This window comes from Neovison vison, chromosome 1 (assembly GCF_020171115.1).
Source record: "Neovison vison isolate M4711 chromosome 1, ASM_NN_V1, whole genome shotgun sequence".
NCBI lineage: Eukaryota > Metazoa > Chordata > Mammalia > Carnivora > Mustelidae > Neogale > Neogale vison.
Genome location: NC_058091.1, coordinates 199,381 through 221,049, shown reverse-complemented (window position 1 = coordinate 221,049; position 21,669 = coordinate 199,381). Strand labels below are relative to the sequence as shown.

The 21,669-nt window shown below is 51.8% G+C and overlaps 1 protein-coding gene across 9 annotated transcripts in view; it reads left to right on the top strand.

The window, feature by feature from the left end:
- Positions 1 to 590: 590 nt before the first annotated feature.
- The window catches only part of FAM120B (family with sequence similarity 120B), an 87,882-nt gene continuing 66,803 nt past the window's right edge, over positions 591 to 21,669 (top strand). For 6 of the 9 annotated variants that reach the window (XM_044241993.1, XM_044241955.1, XM_044241973.1 and 3 more), the window contains exons 1-2: positions 11,429 to 13,167; positions 19,582 to 19,762. In XM_044241993.1, coding sequence (XP_044097928.1) covers positions 11,473 to 13,167; positions 19,582 to 19,762 — 1,876 coding nt within the window. In that variant the 5' untranslated portion in view covers positions 11,429 to 11,472. Of the gene's footprint in view, positions 677 to 10,942; positions 10,997 to 11,160; positions 11,305 to 11,428; positions 13,168 to 19,581; positions 19,763 to 21,669 lie in introns of those variants that run through there. The other 3 variants (XM_044241982.1, XM_044242023.1, XM_044242032.1) reach the window with 3 other exon arrangements.

Genomic DNA, 21,669 nt, shown 5'->3' with positions numbered 1-21,669 from the left:
CGCTGAGGACAGAGAAGCCCGCCCGGCCCCACGCCCCGGCGCCCGTTCTCAGCGGCCCCCCCGCCCTCCCGCGGGGACGCGCACGTCCGGAGCGGGGGACGCTCGCTGCCCGCCCGCGTTTGAAGCCCAAGAACCCGGAGCCTGCGCGCGGAGGGTTCTCGCGCCGCACCGGCCGGACTTCGGGAAGGTCCCGCAGGGCGCTGCCCGCCCCCCGCCGCCCCGGGACGGCCGCCCCTCCCCCGAGCCGGCCGCGGCGCTCCCCCGGGGCTCGGGGTCACCGTCGGTCCCCACGCGTCCGCAGGCGAACCGGCCCGGGCAAGCCGGCCCCCGCCGCGCGGCAGGAGCGGAAAGAGGCTGCGCCGCCGACGCCCACGCGCGGCGGAGGGAGCGCGCGGCGCGAGCGCGGAGCACCGCGCGGTTTCCGAAGCAACCGGCTTGGCGCCTGCGCAGCTCATTCCCGCGGCGCCCCGGGGCCGGACCTCGCAGGCCCCGCCCCCCCGCTCCCCCCGCCCCCCCCCGCCCCCGGCGCGGGGCCGTCTCGCGAGCGGAAGCGCTCGGGGCGGAAGCGCTCGGAGCGGAAGCGGAAGTGCGCGGTTGGCAGCGGCTGGGCGGAGGGCGGCGCGGGCGCGTTCCTGGCTGTGCCGGCGCATCCCTGACTGTGCTGGCGCATCTCTAGGTAGGGCCGGGCCTGTGCGGCCAGCGCCGTCCGGACCGCTCGCGGCCTGTCGGGCCCGGCTCGCTGCGCTCGCGGTTCTGCGGTTGCGCGGTTCCGCCGTCGCGGGGCCTCCGGGTCCGAGCCCTCAGCGGCCCTGCCCGCCCGCAGCCCCGCCGCCCCGCTCCGGGCCCCGGGGCGCTCGCCACCCATCGCCTCCCCCCTGCGGCTCTGCCCCTTGCTTTCTCCTCTTCGGCGCCCGCCCGACCCTCCTCTCCCCGCAGGGATGGACGCCGGCTCCGGGGAAGCTACGGTGTCGTCCCCGGAGGCCCCTCCGACCCGCGCGCTCGCGGCGCAGAGCTGCGGTGCCCCTCCCGCGGCCGTAGGGCCCTTGCAGGGGGAAGGCGGGGCGGGCGGCCGCGCGGGGAGGCCGTTCGCGCAGGAGGAGTTGGGCGCTGGGAGCCGGGCCGGAGGCCGCTCCTCCCTGCCGAGGGGACCGTGTGCGCGAGCGCCCGGGGAGGGACGCGCGGCTCCGAGAGCGCAAGGCAGGAAGCCCTAGGGAGTCCGGGGCGAGGGGGCCGCGGAGGGTCGGCCCGGCGGCTGTGGGGCGAGTGTCCTGCGCCAGGAGAAGAGGCCGCGGCCGCCCTGCAGGGAGACGTCCTGGAGCCGAAAACCCGAGTACGGCCGTGGAGAGCGGTTTGGCGGGGAAGGCAGGAGCCTTTGGCCCCGGGAATGACGTCCAGAGTTTTGGCTGGAGCGTCCGAGGAGATGATTCCGAGGGAAGCTGGGGGAGCAGGGCTGCGGCCTCGGGCTCCTGTCCGTGCCCCGGTGCGGTCCGCAGCAGCACCCCGGGCTCCTCCTCCTGTTTCTTCGCGGCCTGACCGCTGCCTCTGCTCGGGGCCTGCCCCGTGTGGCGACCCTCTCTGCACCCGCACAGCCTCGGCCGCGCTGTGTGCGGCCGCTTCCTCACCACCCGTCGCCATCCCGGAGCTCTGCCACCGTGTTCCCCCGGCCCATGGTCCCTGTCGCCTCCGAACGCCCCTTCTGCCCCCCTTGCGAGTTGTGTTTGCGAAAAGCACCAACACGACCTCGGCTGTGCCCCGCCCCGCCCCCTCACCTTCCCGCACACAGGCTCCTCGACCACCTCCCCGCTGCCTGCTTTGGTGTCATTCCCGGCCGGGTGGCCGTCCAGACCTGCGGAGACCTGGGGTCCCTCCTGGCCTCGGGTTTCTCCTCTGTTAGACGGACCAGACGGCAGGCGGTGACCTCGAGGGCACCTGCGCTTTTCCGTATTCGGAGGTCCTGCCCAGTCCCTGAACCTGACTCAGGGTGTCCGTTATGAGGTAGACTTACTGTAAAGCTGAGGATCAGGCGTCCGGTGCCGCCCTCTCCTGCGCCCCTTCCAAGGCACCGGGAAAGGCCTCAGGGGTCTTGTGTTGACAGTTTAGTCTTTTTTAAAACGCACGATCCCATTTGTGTAGATTGCAGGCCCTGCGCTTGAACCCTTATGAAACTAGCCGTCAGCTCCTCCTGCTGCCCCGGTGTCGCGCTCTGGGCCTGTGTGTGCTCCTTTCTGAGGCTTGGGCAGGGCAGAGGAACGAGTGGACCAGAGCCCTGCTGTAGCCCGGCCTTCGTTTGCTCTGGGAGGGAGATGCCAGAGACCCAGCTCCGTGCATCTGGCAGCAGCGCGCAAACTGACGGGCTTCACTGCTGGGTGCCCGCCTCTTTCAAGAAGAGGTTAACGGTAAAAGGGGAACGTCCAGCTAATTGAGGTCTTACAGGCAGCTCTTACCGTTGTAGAAGCTAGAGCTATTGGCAAATCAGGAATTCATTGTATGCTTTCTTTTGTTAGTTTGGAGATGAGGCAGTCCTGGTGCTATCAGTTAGTTTTATAAAGCTTTATAACAAGTATAAATAACTTTATTTTAATTGGCTTTTAGATGTCTGTAAGGTGTTTTGTTGGGAAAATTTTCAGAGACTAAAAACATGTTACTTAAGGTTTAAGTTATTTATATGAAATATGATATTATTAAAGGGTTTTGTAGTAGTAGTTCAAAATCTACCAAACTGAGAGGTAAATCATTATTTAAGTTTTACCAAAAGGAATCAATGATCTACAAAAAGATTAAATGATTTGTCTTCAGTCAAACCGTCAATCAGAGCCATAGCCAACCAAAACCAGCCAGCTCCTGAGCACCCTTTTCCTTATAAACAAATTTTACTCAAAAAGTGGGAATGCATTATAGAACGTTTGCTGTAGCGTGGACTCAGTTACTATGCCTGTCCACATGCCTGTCTAGCTGTGGACTCGCACGTGTGCACGCAGCGTGCCCTGAGCGTTAGCCGTGTACGGTTCTGTTCTGGCTGCAGCCCCAAGGGTGGTGAGTTACTGTAAAGTCATTTGTAGTAAAACTGCCGCCAGCCAGGGTAAGAGAGAAGTGAGCCTTTTTGAAACAGCAGAGTCTCCTGCATAGTTTTGAGGCTTTGCCCATCAAGCACCAAAATCTTCCATCTAGGATGGCAGTCTTTCTAAAATGTGTTATTTCCCTGCTTAATAGAATGTGCAGGATGTAGCATAAGCTTTCTTTAATGATCTCATGTAAACATTTTACACAGAATTTGTTATGATGTCAATACTGTAGGACTTGTTGAGGCAGGGACAGCTGTTGCCCTGTTACTTGTTTGGAGTTTTTGTGTCTTTTAGGTTTTCTTAGTTTCTCTGTTAATGTCAGCTCCCAGCAGTTTCTGCTACTCTCGGTACCCGCGTGCTGCCTCAGATGCCCTTTCCGTATTCTTCTCTACTGTGGACGTAGGAGCTTGTCGTCAGGCTGAGTGGAAAAGCGTCCGTCCGTGATAAATCAGAGCCTGGAGAGGTGTCCTATGAGTAAATTGTCTTAGCTTTGACTAAATTTGAATGAATTTAAATTGCATTCTTATCCTGAAATGTGGATAAAAGCATACATTTTTACAGGCGTGCATGCATCTTTATTTATGTTCAGTGAGTGGCACTGGTTTTCACATTATGTGTCATTGTCCTGTAAGGGGTTTTGCAGAGCTTCAGAGGGTTAGGGAAGAGCCCAGTGTTCTCGGTTGTCCCCTCAATCCTGACGATTCTGTGAGTGCCCTTGTGACTGGGAGAACCTTCAGGAAGGAGAGCTCTCTGGACTGAGGACAGTTCTGCCATGAGTGATTTGGTCATTCCAGCACTGGAGCCAGCAGCCACCAGATCACTCAGATGGGGCAGTTAGGTGGGGGTGTGGCCTAGTGAAAGATGCACAAGCTTTGGAAGCCAGTGGGTTCAAATGCGGGCTTTGCTGTTAGTGTCTGTAGCCTGAGGCAGGTGCCCTAGCGTGGCCCGCACTGCTGGCTGCTGCCCAGCACCAGCTCTTTGGTCTTTGCTGGTACCGCATGGCACGCCTTCCATGCGTCTGAACAAACTGATCATGGCCCAGTGGGACTGGAGATGGCTGGTGTGGGGCTTGTAGAGTAAGTGTGCAATATGGTGCATTTTGACACGTGTACACACTGCCGGACTTTCTTCTCTGCTGGGCCCTGTGCCTTTTAGTCCCACTCTCCGGGCTCATTTCTTAGTCAGGGACTTTGTCCGGTTCATTGCTGTGTCCGTAGCTGCTAGCACAGGGCCGGAGCGCTTTTCTGAGCAAATACAGGAATTTAGAACTCTTGTCTTTGGTAAGGGTGTGAGGGCCAGAAGAGGGTCTCTGCCTCCTTTTTCTTTGCAAAAAGAATTAGGACTGCATCCCTTAGAGTTCTTCCAAAATAGGTGTTTGGATATTGGGCAGCCAGAACATGCAGAGTCTGCCAGAGCCCCTGATTTATCTTCAGTCTTGCCTCTCTCCGTCTTTTCTCCAGGGAGTCAGGGCAGTGTTTCTCAGTAGCATTTGCTTTACTGCCTTGACCAATATCTGATTTCCCCTGGGGTCAAGTCCAGGTACAGGTGTCTGGCCCTGTTTGCAGCCTCGTCTCCTCCCTCTTCTTCCCGTACATCAGAGTTCTGGCCATACTGAGAGTTGGTGTGTGTGGTGTGTTTTTTTGTTTTTTTTTTTTCCTCTTCTTGTCCTCAAGCATTTATAATAAAATATACATTTGTAATATAAATAAAGTCCCAGGTTAAACTACTTAGTAGGACAGGTATTTTAAGCACCTTAGAAACCTCCATTTACTGATAGAAAAAGGTATCACAAAATCTACAAAAAGATACGTTAAAAAGAATCCTCATTCCCTGTGACTCCTGGCCTCCCGTCTTCTGCCGGCTCCCCATGGCTCTGGCCGCACCTGTCCTTCCTGCCTTCTGTCAGGCTTCCCAGTGCCCTTGCTCGGGACAGCTATTGTGGATCCTGGATCTGGGTTGGGTCTCCCTGCTGAGCATCCCCGCCTCCAGCTACAGCTCTGCCCGAATGATTGGTTGTGGGTTGAATGTTTTCCTGTTGGTGTGTGAGTCGCTGGAGGGGGGGGGCCCTCCTGTCTTGGTCATAGCTAGTGTCTGCTTTGGTAAGTGACTAAAGGTATGTGCTAAAGGTGTAAACCAGATTCACGTTCACACAAGATCACCTGGTGGTGTGGGGGAGAGCGGAGAATTAGTAAGTGGCAGCTACAAATGGTACCCCGTGGACCGTGTGTGCTCTTGCTTTGACTCAGCAATTCCCAGGATTTGTCCCAAGGAAATGCTCAGGATGTACTCAGAGATTCATATACAGAGATGGGATACACACTTACGGCACTGGGCATCCATTAAAAATAGCACTAGAGGAGAACGTTAACACGGTGATTTGGGAATATATTCATGATAAGACACAAAAGTAGATTACGGAAGGACAAGAGTATCCAATTTAAAAAAAAAAATAATAATAAAGACTAGAAATATGAACTCTAAAATTGTTGTAGTCGTTCATCTTTGGAAGATGAGATTATAGGCAGTTTTTTTTTTAAATTTTTATTTATTTACTTGACAGAGAGAGAGATCACAAGTAGGCGGAGAGGCAGGCAGAGAGAGGAGGAAGCAGCCTCCCTGCCGAGCAGAGAGCCTGATGTGGGGCTCGATCCCAGGACCCTGAGATCATGATCTGAGCCGAAGGCAGAGGCTTTAACCACTGAGCCACCCAGGTGCCCCTATAGGCATTTTTTTCTTCCTTTGTTCTGTCTCTGAATTTTCTGCAGAGCTAGCTGCTTTTAAAATGAAAAACAAATTTTTGTAAATAAATACATTCGTGATTTACTAAAGTAAAATATCTTGAAAAATTATAAATACAGTAAAACCTCACTAAAACTTGCAAGGCTTTGTTTTAAATTCTGACTGGTGCTGGGCTGATTTTACTAAGCTTTAGGCAACTGATGGTATGTTTTATGAATAAATTTGTAATATAAGTGAAATTGCATCAGAGTTTATGAAGGAGCTTTTATAATCCTCCTTATAGATATGAAGAATGAAGCTTATAGAATAAAGTAACTTGCTTGGAGTTTTACTGCTATTTAGTGGACGTTAGAATTTGAACTTCTAGAGCCTTTCCTTTTATCAGCTGTACTGTACTGCCTAGTTGCTGTCACTTCTCCCTAGGATCCCGCTTAGGGTCATTCTACCAAGTCCTGGGTGTCTACATCAGCCTTGCCCCTGTGTTCTGAGTCTTGGCACGTGGCCATAGCCTGACTGTGCTGGAGGGTCCTCCAGGACATCCCGAGTCTGGACGCCTGTACCTAGACACACAGTGTCTGTCATAATAACTAGAGGCCTTCCATTTCTCATTTGAATAACCTTCTTAGAGATGCAGTGTTGAAGAAATACTCTGACACTGGCTAAAACAGTAAGGAGGACTTTATTTAAGGCTGTTGTGCTAGGGGAGAGAGAACTAGGACTCAGCTTGGAAGGCAGCAAACACCTGGGGATGTGTGGCCAGCAGAGGGAAGGGCTCCAGAGAACTGGGGGGAATGAAGCCTTTGATCCGATCTCGAGGGTGACCATCTGTCAAGGGTAGGGTTTTTCTCCGGACAGACTCAGTAGTGCTCGTGCTGAAACTGGATTCAGCCACGATGTACATGGGAGCCCAAAGTTGAGACCTAGTCGAGAAGAGGGCCTAGGGGAGCCTGATTGAAATCTGGTCCCGGAGAGCCTCTGGTCAGTAGTTTAATGAGCCCAGGGTGGTGGTCCTCTGAAGCATGGAGATCACCGCAGTTGGCAGCCTCTCAGCTTACTCATTTACCTGGTTTGTGCACTCATGAATGCTCAGTAAACATGGAGCTAACGTGGTCCCTTATGCTGGGATGGGGTAAGCATTCATTTTTGGGGAGTTTTTAGTCCCTGGTCTTGCCTTGCTGTGTTGAAGGGGTCCCCCACGTTTCTGTTTCTGGAGAGGTTGGAGGGAGGCAGGGAAGAAGGGCAGACCTCAGGTGCTCCACAAGCCACGTGCGGCCCTCCCTGAGCGCCTGGGCCCAGCCAGCGCGTTACCAGTGGAGGAAACATTGTCAGAGACGTGGAGATGAAGCCAGGGAGAAGGACCGCGTGTTTCTTGTTGTCACCGCCACATGGGTCACTGTTCGGCACAGTCACCCCACGCTGTGCTATCTTCTGACCGAAGGTGGCTCCGGGACTCGGCGGGTTGCTCTGGACTGGGGCCCAGCCGCTGATGTTGCACGCTGGTTTGTAGATTGCGTCTTGTAGAGGTACAAATCACTTCTCCCTGATAAACCCAGAGGTTTTGATTTTATTGCTCTGTAGGACTTGAACCTGATTTGTCTCCAAATGAAAATAGTTTATTTCCGTCGACTCCAGCTCTTCGGTGACCTCTGAACTACCTTCCCAACTTGCGGGCTCACTCATTAATGTGTGTGCTCGGGTTGTCTTCCAGCCTTGGAGAACTGCGTTTAACGCTGCCGGCTGCTGGGTGTGCTTTAAGGTGGGCACCAGTTTGCTTCTGGTCGTCCTGCAGACCCTGCTCTCTGCGTAGGCGGTGTGTCTGTCATCCATCTGTCCGTCTGTGCCCTCTTCCATCTGTGGGCTGTCCCTGAGTCCGTTTGTCCCCATGTCCTGAGGGACTTTGGCCCCTTCCATCGGTGGCGGACAGGTTGGTATGTCTCAGTGGACAGACTGTAATAAGGGAGCTTCTGGCCTCCTCTTTTCCTCATTCGCTTCATTGTCTGGTAACCTGGGATGTTGGCCTTGGTCCCCCCCCGTGTGGAAGGAAGCTGTTCCGAGGAGTGAGGCCCCTTGTAGCGGGCCTCGCTCCGCTGTCCTGCTGCCTGCTGGCCCCTCCCTTATGAACTTCCCTGGGCTGAAGCTTTGCTTCCCAAACCAGTCTGTTAACTCCCTCAGGCCAGTGACTCTGCTTCCTGCTCTTCCTTTGCCTACGGTCAGAGACTGTAACCTGCTGGTTCCTTGTTTCTCTTTGTGCGCCTGCCCTTCGATGCCTCTGTGTACTCGCTCATCCACACGCAGGGACTGCGCCCTTGCCGTGCCGGACGCCGTGCTGGTACTGGGGGTATGACAGAGCGATGTCATTTGCCTCGAGGAGGCCACGTTAATGGAGGTGATTCCCGGCTTGCATTTTGGGCAGTAAGACTCCTCCCGAGTGAGCCATCGGTCTTCTTTCTAAACAACATTTATTTAAATAATGAAGACGTATATACGTGTATATACACATATGTATTTGCAGTGATCTTTAAAACTGCCTCTAAGGAATGAGAAACCTCAGTGGGGTCGACCCTTCGGCAGTGCAGAAGTTAGGGGCATTGACCCTTCCGCACAGCCAAAAATCCACAAATAACTTCTGACCCTGCAGAACTTCACGGATGGCCGACTGTGGAGGAGAAGCCTTGTTGCTAACGGGCAGTGAGCTCAGTGTGTGTGTACCGTATTCTTACAGTAAAGTCAGGAGGAGGAGAGAAAACAGTATTAACAGCATAAGGAAGGGGTAGTCCATTTACAGGACTGGACTGTTTTATTGAAAAAATCCAGGTATGAGTGGACTCCTTCAGTTCAAACCCATGTTGTTCGAGGGTTAACTCTGTATGCTCTGAGCAATATTAAAAAAAAATTCTTAAAAGAAAGGTAATATCCACAGAACTTATTTTGTTGGGCATTTCATGTCCCGCCACACTAAATGCATTGAGGGGCACTGAGCTCTGAGCGCCGTGACACCGGAAGGCAGCACCCAGTGTCCCACGTTCCCAGGTCTTTGCTTACCCCCCCCCTTTTTTTTTTTTGGTAAATGCCATAGAAGAGCACATTGTAACGTAACATTCCTGCAGTAATTTGTGATTCAGAATGTGAGAAATTGGCAGTGTGAAAGAGGAAAACCCAGTACATGTTTCATTACAATAGTGAGCTTTTCACTGCTGGGTGGGAAAGGAGGAAAACATTTGAATAAAATCAAAGCGGAGGCTGAGCCTGACTTCTCCCAAAATAAAGAGGAGAGTGTTTTGAGCAACTCAGTGTTGTCACTTGCAGTTTTAGGAGAAAAATGCTTGAAACAAAAATCCCTTTTTATTGGTGAGGGAAGGCAGCCAACCCAAATGTGGCAGAGCTGCCGCGCAAACCAGAGCCGCGTCCGGGGGAGCAGGCCCTGAAGGCAGGTTCTGTTTCGTTTCAGCCTGAGCTTCACGTGTGTCTTGAGCTGCCAGTGACTAGCGAGGAGGTGGCCCTGGCCACCGGTGGGCTCGGCGGGCAGGTGTCCCCAGGCGCTGCGCTCCGGGGGACGTGGAGCGGCCACTCTGGGCCCGTGGGAGGGGCGGAGACCCCTCTGGCCACGGGGGGCGTCCAGTCCGTGCCACGTGCCACCTGGCCGGTCATCGTGGGCCAACCCCGCTGTAGCCAGCCATGGAGTAACAGCCGAGGGCTTGTGCCCCCTGAGCATGGTTTTTTTTTTCAAAAAAATTTTTTTTTAAGATTTTATTTATTTATTTGTCAGAGAGAGAGGGAGAGAGAGTGAGCACAGGCAGACAGAGAGGCAGGCAGAGGCAGAGGGAGAAGCAGGCTTCCTGCCGAGCAAGGAGCCCAATGTGAGACTCGATCCCAGGACGCTGGGATCATGACCTGAGCCGAAGGCAGCTGCTTAACCAACTGAGCCACCCAGGGGTCCCCTGAGCATGGTTTTTAATTCGCTCTGCGTACCCTGCTCTGTGCTCTCCATTCTCTTTTCCAAACCTGCGCCAAAGTACTGCGTTGGAATCTCCTGAGAAAAACCAGCCTGGCTTCAGAAACAACAGTGTAAGCTTGTGAGCAGGGTCCGTACCCAGAGGCCCAGACTGTAGCACTGCCTCGGCATCGAAGTAATCCGGCAGAAGTCCGGTTTCTGCTTCGAAAACTCACACCTGGGGGATGTTCCCAGGGTAGAAGCTTGGCCGGTGAGAGCTCTCCGGTGGTTTGGGGTCTGTGGACGCGTGTGTTCCGCTGTGTTTCATAAGCCAACAAGCGAGATTTCGCCGAAGGTCAGCGCACATGTGTGAAATCCGTGTCCACTCCGTGCTTACATATGTTCAGTATTAGTGGCAATTAAACAGATAGCTTTTCAAATTTTTTTAGGGGCCAGTGTCTGTGAACAAGCAGTAAGTTCTTAAAAAGAGTCCCATGTGAGGGTACCTTTTCTCAGTGTCGTCGATTATTTGCAGTTTCTTCGTTAGTGAGCTGGAGCTGATCGTCTTACGCCCGTCAGAGTAGTTTCAGAGCCTGGAGATTCTGTGTCTGGAGTGCGCCGTGCTGTGTGCCGGGGAGCCTGCGCACCGGGAGGCCAGAGTCGTCTCACGGGTGTGTGTTGGCGGCTGATGGCTGTCGCCCTCCGTCCCACGCCTGGAGAGGCTTCCTTTGTTCTCCTGGAGCTGTCTGGGCAAAAGGACTTTTTGTTTGTTTCATCAGTGGACGTGAGGCCCTGATGAGTCTTAAAACCAAAGTGAAAACCATAGGCCGTTAAGATCAAAGATGTCGTCATGGAATTTTTTATGACGAGTGACATTAAGATACTCTGCTTTGGTTTTCTCTAGACTTTGAACTCCAGCTCGGAACCGCCGTGTTTCTGTGCTTCAGAGCGAGCGGTTTTCCGTTCACAGTCCCTCACCACCTCAGATGTTACGGAAATTTGTGAATTTTTATCTTTTTCTTTTTGATAGCTTCATTCAGGTGTACTTGATAGACAGTAAAGTGTTCTTTGTTACAGTGTTCAGTTTGACAAGATTTAGCCTGTGTTCGCCTGTCAAACCCGTACCGCAGTTGAGGTGGTGAACACACCACCACCCCGGAGTTTCCTGGTGTAAATCCCTCCAGCCTGCCCCGTGCCAGGCCGCCTGCCCCGGGCCGCAGCCCCACTCTCCGGGAGCTCGAATTTCGCGCAGACGGGCCCTCCGGTATGTACACCCGTTGGTCTAGCTTTCTTCACTCAGCAAAATTATTCTGAGAAACATGGATATTGTGTGTATGTATATATGTTTTAGGTTTTCAGAATTAACTCTAGTCTTGAGTTCCTAGATGGGAAACACTACTTCTTTGAAAACCGTTGCCTTGTTTTTAGTTTGGTTGAGAAATCCCTTGAATGAGGGCCTTCATGCGAATCTTGGCGCGTTGCTGCGCTTTGTGCCCTGGTGAAGGCACCTGCCGACTCCTGCTTGGGTCAAGAGGCTCGTCCTCTTCAGTGGGAGCTTCAGGCTCCGGACAGGTGGGTCGTGTTCCGTATCTTGTTAGTGCCGGACTGCTTCGCGGCTAGCCAGTGGCTATTGAATGTTGTCTTGTGTTTGCTTGAAAGGGGTCATATGTCCAGTGGTAATGCCGTAATTACTTATTTTCCTTTCCAGATCCTTTCCGGGAGCTTTCTGGGAGTTCAGTTATGGGCGTGAGAGGTCTGCAGGGGTTTGTGGGCAGTAGCTGCCCACACATCTGCACAGTGGTGAATTTCAGAGAGCTGGCAGAACACCACCGAAACAAGCACCCTGGAAGTGCTCCTACCATCGTGGTCGATGCCATGTGCTGTCTCAGATACTGGTATACTCCCGAGTCTTGGATCTGCGGTGGCCAGTGGCGGGAATACTTTTCTGCTTTGCGGGATTTTGTTAAGACTTTTACAACTGTTGGCATCAAGTTGGTATTCTTCTTTGACGGCATGGTGGAGCAGGAGAAGAGAGGTGAGTGGGTGAAACGGAGGCTCAAGAACAACAGGGAGATCTCCAGGGTTTTCCACTATATCAAGTCACACAGGGAGCAGCCAGGCAGAAATATGTTCTTCATCCCATCGGGGCTGGCCATCTTCACACGATTTGCTTTGAAGACCCTGGGTCAGGAAACGCTGTGTTCCTTACAGGAGGCTGATTATGAGGTGGCCTCTTATGGCCTCCAGAATAACTGTCTTGGGATTCTTGGAGAAGACACTGACTACTTAATTTATGATACTTGTCCCTACTTTTCAATTGGTGACCTCTGCCTGGAGAGTCTTAGTACTGTCATGCTCTGTAGAGAGAAGCTCTGTGAGAGTCTGGCGATCAGCCTAGCAGACCTTCCTCTGCTGGCCTGCCTGCTTGGCAATGACATAGTCCCGGAGGGCATGTTTGAGAGCTTTCGGTACAAATGCTTGTCTTCGTACACCTCTCTCAAGGAGAACTTTGACAAAAAGGGTAACGTTATTTTAGCTGTAGCAGACCATATCTCTAAAGTTCTTCACTTGCATCAGGGTGAGAAAAAGCTGGAGGAGATGTTACCTTTGGGACCAAACAAAGCTCTCTTTTATAAGGGTGTGGCATCCTATCTTTTGCCAGGACAGAAATCTCCATGGTTTTTCCAAAAACCCAAGGGTTTAATAACTTTACCCAAGCAGGTAGTATCCATGAGTTCAGACCCTGAACCCAAGCAAGGTGTTCCCATGTGTGCGGACCCCGAACCCAAGCAAGGAGTTCCCGTGTGTGCGGACCCTGAACCCAAGCAAGGAGTTCCCGTGTGTGCGGACCCCGAACCCAAGCAAGGAGTTCCCGTGTGTGCGGACCCCGAACCCAAGCAAGGAGTTCCCGTGTGTGCGGACCCCGAACCCAAGCAAGGAGTTCCCGTGTGTGCGGACCCCGAACCCAAGCAAGGAGTTCCCGTGTGTGCGGACCCCGAACCCAAGCAAGGAGTTCCCATGTGTGTGGACCCCGAACCCAAGCAAGGAGTTCCCATGTGTGTGGACCCCGAACCCAAGCAAGGAGTTCCCATGTGTGCGGACCCTGAACCCAAACAAGGAGTTCCCATGTGTGTGGACCCTGAACCCAAGCAAGGAGTTCCCATGTGTGCAGACCCTGAGCCCAAGCAAGGAGTTCCCATGTGTGCGGACCCTGAACCCAAGCAAGGAGTTCCCATTTGTATCGATCCTGAATCTAGGCAAGGAGTTCCCATGTATGCACACACTGCAATCAAGCAAAAGTTACCTCTAGGGGCAGATCCTGAATTTAAACTGGAAGCATCCATGTGTACAGACCCTGCAATTAAACAAGACCTCATGCATATGGAGCCTGAAGTCAAACAAGTAACTATGGTTTCAGACCCTGAAATCTTAAAGGTACGTAGATATGCCTGTCTGAATCTGGGATGTTATGATTGAAAATATACCTGTTGACAGATTGATGGATTTGCCAGTGAATATTTATTGACTTCTTGCATAGTTAAGGCACTGTGGGGGACACAGGGCAGGACCTAGCAGTGTAGTTAGTAGGTAGGACATGTGCATTGGCAGCTCACATTACAAAGTATGCTTCATATTGGTGCCTGCCTGTCCTGGAAGAGAGCTCTGGGAATTGGAAGGAGAGTGATCACTGGGCTAAATACAGAGAGATGTTCCTGAAGACGTAGGAGTGAACCAGACCTTTGTGGGAGCTGGACTAGGTAACAAATAGGCAAATACGTGTTGCCTTGGGGTACGAGGTAGACTAGTAGGCTGGAGTATGGGGTCTTAGGGGAGATATGGGGAGAGAGGTTGGAAAACGTGGAGTGTAGCCAGATTATGAAGACTGTTAACGTGCCCCACTAGGAGTTGGGACTTAATTCTCAAAGCGACATAGAACCCTTGAGGTTTTATGGTGGGCTGCTAGTTATTAACCACATGTGCGAGCGTCTGTGCTAGGTGGGTTACACATATCATCTCTTTTTTTTTTGTTGTGGTTGGTTGTTTTTGTTTTGTTTTTAAGATTTTACTTATTTATTTGACAGACAGAGATCACAAGCAGGCAGAGGCAGGCAGAGAGAGAGAGGAAGGGAAACAGGTTCCCTGCTGAGCAGAGAGCCTGATGCGGGACTCGATCCCAGGACCCTGAGATCATGACCTGAGCCGAAGGCAGAGGCTTTAACCCACTGAGCCACCCAGGCGCCCGTACACATGTTATCTCATACCCACAAACCTGTTGTCCCCATCTTCCGTCCACTTACACAAGTTACAAACCTGGGAATTCTCTCTCCTGTTGGTTATAACTCTTCTCCCTGTAACTAGTCAGTCAGTCTCGCCACCTAGTGTAGGCTGCTGCTTTCCTGGATTACTCAGGAATCTCTGACAACTCTTCTGTGTAGACTTTGGCCCCTTCCGATCCACTTACTGTGGTGCATGCAGAAATAAAACCCTTTATTTGGGTTCCATAACTCTTTGAAGAGTAGAAACAGTAGCCTTCACAGGCTGCGGCCTGCCATTACCTCACCACGGCCACTTCTCCAGCTGGTCTGTCGTGGCCCTGCAGGTGCTCTTCTGCCCCCACGCTAGGTGATGCCTACTAGTCTTTTTGTCATGGCTGGGGGGGGTCATTCACTCAGAGGTGGCCCCTGGCCATCTGCCGTTGGGCACCTGCTGTGACATACACCTCACTGGAACTTCATGCTTGCAACAGTGCTGTGAGGGCGGGGGTCTTGTTTGTTTCTTGTCACTGTGGAGCCCCTTTCGCCTGTCACACTGTCTTGCAGTAGCTGCTCAGGAAGCCTTGAAGGCTCTATTCCTTTTTCTTGTACCTGCCTCTCCTTGAGTGATGCTCTCCCTCCTTCCCATACAAGTCCATGGGTTCTTCTGTCTGGAAAAGTCTCACCTCTTTCTCTATTGCATGCATTATAGCAGATAAGCTAACTTGCTAACATAAAAAATTATAGTGAGAAGTAGGATGTGATGTGTCTGTTTTTTTCTTTTTAAAGATTTTATTTATTTATTTGACAGAGATCACGAGTAGGCAGAGAGTCAGGCAGAGAGAGGGAGGAAGCAGGCTCCCTGCTGAGCAGAGACACCCCCCCCCCCCCGATGTGGGGCTCAATCCCAGGACCCTGAGATCATGACCTGAGCTGAAGGCAGCGGCCCTCTCCAGTGAGCCACCCAGGTACCCCTGTGATGTGTCTGTTAAGAGAGTTATAGGTGAAAAAGTATTAAAGGGTTAAAATTATCCTACCTGGAAGCATCCTTAAGTGCTTCATAGAAGTAAAGAATGTGGGTTAGAAATTGGAGGGAGGGCAGGGTTAGAACTCCAGGTGGAAGTGTAGTCAGACAGTAGGAGGAAGTACAGGTGGGCCGGCGGGGTGGGGGGTGGGGAGGCCAGATCCCAGGGGAGAACTTGAAGTCCTCTGAACAGACTCATTACTCAAAGTCAGGAAAATGAACAGAGAAGGGGTAGATCTGACTTTGCTCAAATTCATTTGGTTTTACTATGAGGTTGGCTGTAGGAACGCTGGTTTAATACCAACCATGCAGAGTGGATTCTCCACTAGTGACCAGAAGGCACTGTCCACATCATTTCCCTTAATCGTCCCATGGCTCCAGTGCTGGATGCACTTCCCTCCATTACCACGTGAGGACATGGGTATGAAAGGGCTAAATGACATCATCTGCAGTCACACAGCTCGTACTCGGCAGAGCCCAGGTCCTCTGATGACCCGTCCTCTGACTGCCAGTCTGACCCTTCGCCAGATGACATCTGTGTTCCCTGATGACACGTGGAGGGCTGAGACCGTCACGGCCAGTCGTGTGGAGGCAGGAGCACGGAGGAGTTTGTCAGGAAGCCTCCCCCTGCTCCTGGACTTAGGCTTCAGGGGTGGCGCAGGGTGTCGGCCTTGGAGCCCCTGTAGCAGTTGTCCTGAAGGACAGGATGGGGAAAGGCACACAGGCAGAGGACAGCAGAGCCAAAGTAGAGCACGCAGGCTGCCTCCCTGTCTGGAAGAGGGCCAGTCTGCTGCTTGGCTGGCCCAGAGCTCCTGCGGAACACGACCTGGCCCCTGCTGGTTCCCAACTCACACCCATTTCTCATTTGTGTATGGTGTGCAAATGTCCTCTCGGCGTGAGCTCTTCATGGACCCTGACTTCCATTCACCATCCCAACACGACCCATCCTTGGCCTTTGCTCTTTTACTGGACACTCTTGGTCATCTCACCCAATTTCCAGCAAAGAGAGTTGTGACAGATTGGGTGAGACCGCAAAGGGCAGCATGTGTATTATGAAAGAATTTAGGACTTGGTTTTTATACACGTTGAGGAGGTATTGGATATCTTTAAACAGGAGTGTGATGTGATCAGGGATATGTTTTTTGAAACATTGGTTATACTTCAGAGAATGCACTGGTGTGGTTGTTGCAGAAACCACGGTAGAACACAAAAGAGCTAGAATTAGGACAATGGCAAAGGGAAGGAAGAAACATTCAAAAGTAAGTCTTGCTACGGAGGTAAGGTCCTCCTGTGTTCTGAGATGGGAGTCCCCATGACTTAAGGGTGGGGAGGAAAAGTTTGACCTGAAGGTACCTGGGAAAGACCATCCGATGCTTCGAAAACAGGCCTCGAGTTCCATTACTGGACAGGAGACAGCCATCTGGAAGTCATCTGACTGTAGGTGGTCATGGAAACCCTCCAAGGAGAGGGTTGTGTAGGATGGAGCCTTCTGAAAACATCCACTGAGAGAGGCGGTCCGACCAGGAGGGGAAGGAGGAATGCTGACCCCAGGGGGGAGACCCAAGGAGGCAGGTTTCAAGAATGAGAGGAGAAATGGCCAGGACTGCCAAGTGCTGCAGAGTAAAGTGGAAACGGGGCTAGGTGGCTGTTGGGGTTGGCAGTTAGGAGGGGTTCAAGGCCTGAGAGAGCCATTGTCACACTGGGGCCTGGTGGAGGTCAGATGGCCAGGGTTTGAAGAGTACCTTGGAGGCAAAAGCCAGAGCTGGGGGGTGCTTGCTCCTTCAGGAAGTTTGGTGGCGGAAGAGCCTCGGATGGGGAGGAGGGGAGGAGAGTGGTGGGAAGCCTGCCTGCAGGGGCTGTAGGGCCGTTGTGAAGGGACGGACCACGTGTTGGCCGCACTACAACTGTCCCGTTGATCATGGGCTTCTTGATGTCTTTGAAGATAATCGTGTGACGTTTCTTCAGTTCTCCTTCCATTTTTCCTTAAAATTTGTTCACAGTGGAGTCTTCTAGCCCTATCAGATAGGTAACCCCAATTCCAACATGTAAGTATTTCAACCCCACACAGTCTCCTAGAAACCCTTTGGTAAAAGGCTGTAGTGCATGGCTGTTACCCTAGGCATGTACCATGGCCAGAGAGCTATGTGGTTTCCATAATGTTGGATGCACTGAATTACACGGAATTAAAAATCCTATATTAGGATTTTTAGATTAGGTGAATATGTTAAGGTTTTTCCATGTGTGGAGTGCTGTCTAGATCTATAGTTAAGGGCAGCGGTAAAAGGTACTTACTAGAAGATTCTGATCTAATTAGTGAATTAAAGTTCTAATTATAGAGAACTTACCTGAAAAACCCTGTATTCCCTCAGATTCTATTCACTTGGCAAAATTGAAGATTTCTTGGTAGGGTGAATACGGTTTGTTACAACTTTCTAGATAGATTTGTTAAAATACATCTCTCTTGAAAATGAAAAAGACTCAGAAATGGAAGAGGGAATTGGAAAATAAGTCAGAAGCTCTTTTGCCTCAGAAGGATCGTTAAAAACATAACTATAATGTTGGTAGATTCAGTATCAAAAGGAGCACATAGAGAAAGAAATAGTTCACTTCCATTGACCTTCCATTAGAGAATCAAATAACAATCCTTTAAAAAATATTTTTTAACCTTACTTCCCTTAAAGTTGCAAGCTTTCTGCTATCCTGATTTCAAGACATTTTAGCAAGGAGAGACGTTTGATAATGTGTGTGGCCTCGTGACAGTGTGACGCTGGGAACCACGCGCTGTGGGCCAGGCCTCGCGTGCCGCTCTCCTTGACCGTCTGCGTTGATGCATTTAACCCTCAGGATAGCTCTGTGAGGTTGGCACTTTCATTAAACCTACTTTATATCTGAAGAACGGAAGGAATAGAGTAAGATTCGATTCTACAAAAACGAATCAAAATGACTAGAACTGCTTAAAAGTATGTATAACAAGAATACTGATTCAGAGTTTTCAACATTCCAAGTTGTCCTAACACCACATTTTAGATGCCTTCTGTGGCAGACTGTTTGGATTTGAATTTTGAGTAGTAATTTGGATAAATCACTCCTGTACTAGTAAGAATGTTCTTCACAGGGGCACCTGGGTGGCCCAGTAGGTTAAGCATCGGACTCTCAGCTGAGGTCATGATCTCAGGGTCCTGGGATGGAGCCCCACACCAGGCTCTCTGCTCAGCCGGGAGTCTGCTTCCCCCCCTCCCCTTCTCTCTGCCTGCCTCTCTGCCTGCTTATGATCGCTCTTTCTGTCAAATAAATTAATAAAATCTAAAAAAAAAGTTCACAGAAAAAATAAAAGCTGTATGTAGATTACTATAGGCTTCTGATCTTAGCTCCTTTTTTTTTTTAAAGTATTTTATTTCTTTATATGCAAGAGAGTGAGCACAAGCAGGGGAGAGGGGAAGGGAGAAACAGGCTCCGTACCGAGCAGGAAGCCAGACGCAGGGCTCTCTCCCAGGACCCTGGGACCATGATCTGAGTCTAAGTCAGAGGCTTAACTGACTCCGCCCCCCAGGCGCCCCTTAGCTCCTTTTTTTTTTTTTTTAAGATTTTATTTATTCATTTGACAGAGATCACAAGTAGGCAGAGAGAGAGGAGGAAGCAGGCTTCCTGCCGAGCGGGGAGCCCGATGTGGAGCTCAATCCCAGGACCCAGGGATTATGACCTGAGCCGAAGGCAGAGGATTTTACCACTGAGCCACCCAGGCGCCCCTTAGCTTCTTTTGAAGGAGAAAGTGGAATGCAGCCTGTGTCTCGTCACCTACCTTGTGCCCACGTTGCTGGTTCCAAGGCAGAAACGGGGTGTGCAGTACATGTGTCTGCTCAGTGAGGAATTACTGAACAGCTGAGCGACTGTGGTACAGTTTGTGACCCCAGCAAAGGTCAGTTTACTCAGGGAGGTCAGACCAGATAACTACTACAGGACCCGTGTGGGATGACCCCATTAGGCCAGGGGAGGTGAGTTCCGGTTGGGAGCAGAAGGTGGACCCTAATGAGAGAGGGGCTAATGAGGTGGGAGGGCAGGAAGGCCCTGAGAGGCGCCTTCCCTGGAGCCCAAGTGCGGATGAAGAAGGTTCGAGTATCCGGAGGAGCGGAGAAGGTGCTCCCTTGGGGCTGGTTTCTGCGAGGTGGATTGGTGTCACGGGGGGGAGGACACTGGGGCCTTGAAAGTTAGGGTGGGCTGCCTTGAAGAGGGCAGTGGCCGGGCCTGTTTCTAGGAAGGCAGGATGTTGGGCTGGAGAGCGGGCAGTGGGCCCGGCCGCTTGGAGTCTTCACAGTGACGCCTCCCGACAGGCGCCAGAAGGCCGGGGCCGCGGAGTCCGCGCGGAGTCCGGCGGGCGGTAGGAGGTGGAGGAGGCGTGGTGGACAGCCTGGAGCCTCCAAGGGCCGAGGAGAGGAAGCAGGGACGGCTCCGTGCCGTGAGTCTGAGGGACGCGACTCCCCTTCCGAGGGCCTGCAAGCACCGGTGGTGGTTTTTCCTTCGGAAGGTCCCTGTTGGGTTTCGAGGAGAAAGCAGCTGTGTTTGGGTTTTGTGCAGGTGGCTCGAGCGCATCACGTGCAGGCCGAGAGCTACCTGGTGTACAACATCATGAGCAGCGGCGAGATCGAGTGCGGCAACACGCTGGAGGACGCCCTGGACCAGGCCCTGCCCAGCCAGGCCTTCGTGTACCGCCCGGTGCGGCAGCGCGTGTACGCCCTCCTGCTGGGGGCCGGCGCAGGTGAGCCGCGCCGCCCTGCGGCCCAGGCGGGCCGGATCGGTCGGATCGGGCTGGATCGGGCCGGATCGGGCCGGATCGGGCCGAGTGCGTCCTTCGCAGAACACAGAGATCATTGAAAGGGTTTTGGTGCAAATTCTGTAATGGAGACGCGCGCTTGCGTCTGGGCCACGTTGAGGGAGATCGCCGTGGACAGCTCTGTCCAGTCAGCAGCCCGCTGAGCGGTATTCACTGAAAGAGGAGCGCGTTGCTTTTAGAAAATGCTGTAGTTTTATTCCATTAAAGGATTTGTGTTTTCTGGAAAAACACCCTGTTCTCCTGCAGGAGTGTGGGGTATGTTTATTATTAGAAGACAGTGTCTACTTATTTTTCTTCCAGATGTGATTTTCATAAAATAATTCCATAAAATCTAGTACATCATATTCTAAAGTATAAGCAAAGTTTTCCTTTAGAGTGTTTTTATTTAGGTTTTTCTCCTCTGTATTTTCCTCGCGCAGCAACAGCAAGAGTGTAGGAGAGGACTGCCAGTGGCCCGAGCAGGGAAGTTGGGGGGCCTCCCTCACCGTTTGGAAAATCCTCTGTTTTTGGAAGAGTTGGGGGGCACGGGGGTAGAGAACGGCTCTTCATAGTAAAGACGAGTGAGGCTTCACACGTGTAGTTACCTCTGAGGTGAGGTCCTGTTCACCCGCAACTGGCGTCCAGGGACTCTGGCCTCACTTGACAGCGCTTTGAGGAGAAACGGGGCTGTGCACACCGTGATTGGGACCGGAGGCAGAAGCAGTAAGATCCCACTGAAACCGTGTCTGTGGTCCTTTTGCCTAAACTCCGTTCTTTCCAGACGTATTAATGTCACGCTGTTGTCCAGGAAGGAAGCATTTACACAGCCTGTGGGTCGTGACAGTCTGACCGAAGTGCTGTCCTTGTCCTTGGCTCTGTTGCTGTGGAGCAGCGAGGCTCTCTGGACCCAGCTTTCATTAGAGTCTTAGCACCTACTGCCTTGTCCCACGTGTGCTGTCCCAGTCCAGAGGCTTCTGTGCCCTGAGGAAGGCGTGAGCAAGACATTTACACTAACTGAACAACAGAAACCAAAGAACCTATGGAATAAACTTTGGGACCAGATAGTATTTAAATAATTTTTTCTATTTCTTTTTCTTACGTGGTTTCTTCTCCATATTCTTTCTTAACTGCAAGTGGTTTTGCATTGATTGTCATGATTAAAAAAAAGATAACCATGAAAAAAATTTTACATTGTAGAGGATTTGCCGGGAATTTTTATTTTTTATTTTTTAATTTTTTTTTAAAAGGTCTTTATTTCTTTGAGAGAAAGCGAGTGAGAGAGAGCGTGAGTGGGGCAGGGGACAGGGAGAGACGGGTCCCCTGCTGAGCAGGGAGCCTGATGCGGGTCTGGGTCCCGGGACCCCGGGAACATGACCTGAGCCACGGGCAGACGCTTCACTGACTGAGCCCCCGGCACCCCTCATTAGTGCGGTTTTATTAACTACGTTACAGACCTTAATCAGTTTCATCATCTTTTACGTTCACTCATTCATTTATTTCTGTGCGTGTGTATGATTTCATGGATTCTGTTTGATGTCAGGGCACAGAATCGGTCCATCCCCATGAAGGAGCTCTCTCATGCTGCCCCTTTGTGTCCTGCCCTCTGGCTCTGTCCCTGTTCACCACTGGTTCGTCCTCAATCTCTGTATCTTGGTTTTTGCAAGAATGTTGCATAAATGTTTGGTCATGTCAAGAATGCCACCTACGTGTAATCTTTTGAGATTATGCATATGTTTTAAATATTGTAATATGATTCTTTTCCTTTAAACCAGGGGCTGGCAAACTTCTGTGAAGGGCCAGATGATAATATGTATTTCAGACTTTGAGGGCCCCTGTAGTCTGTGTGACAAGTA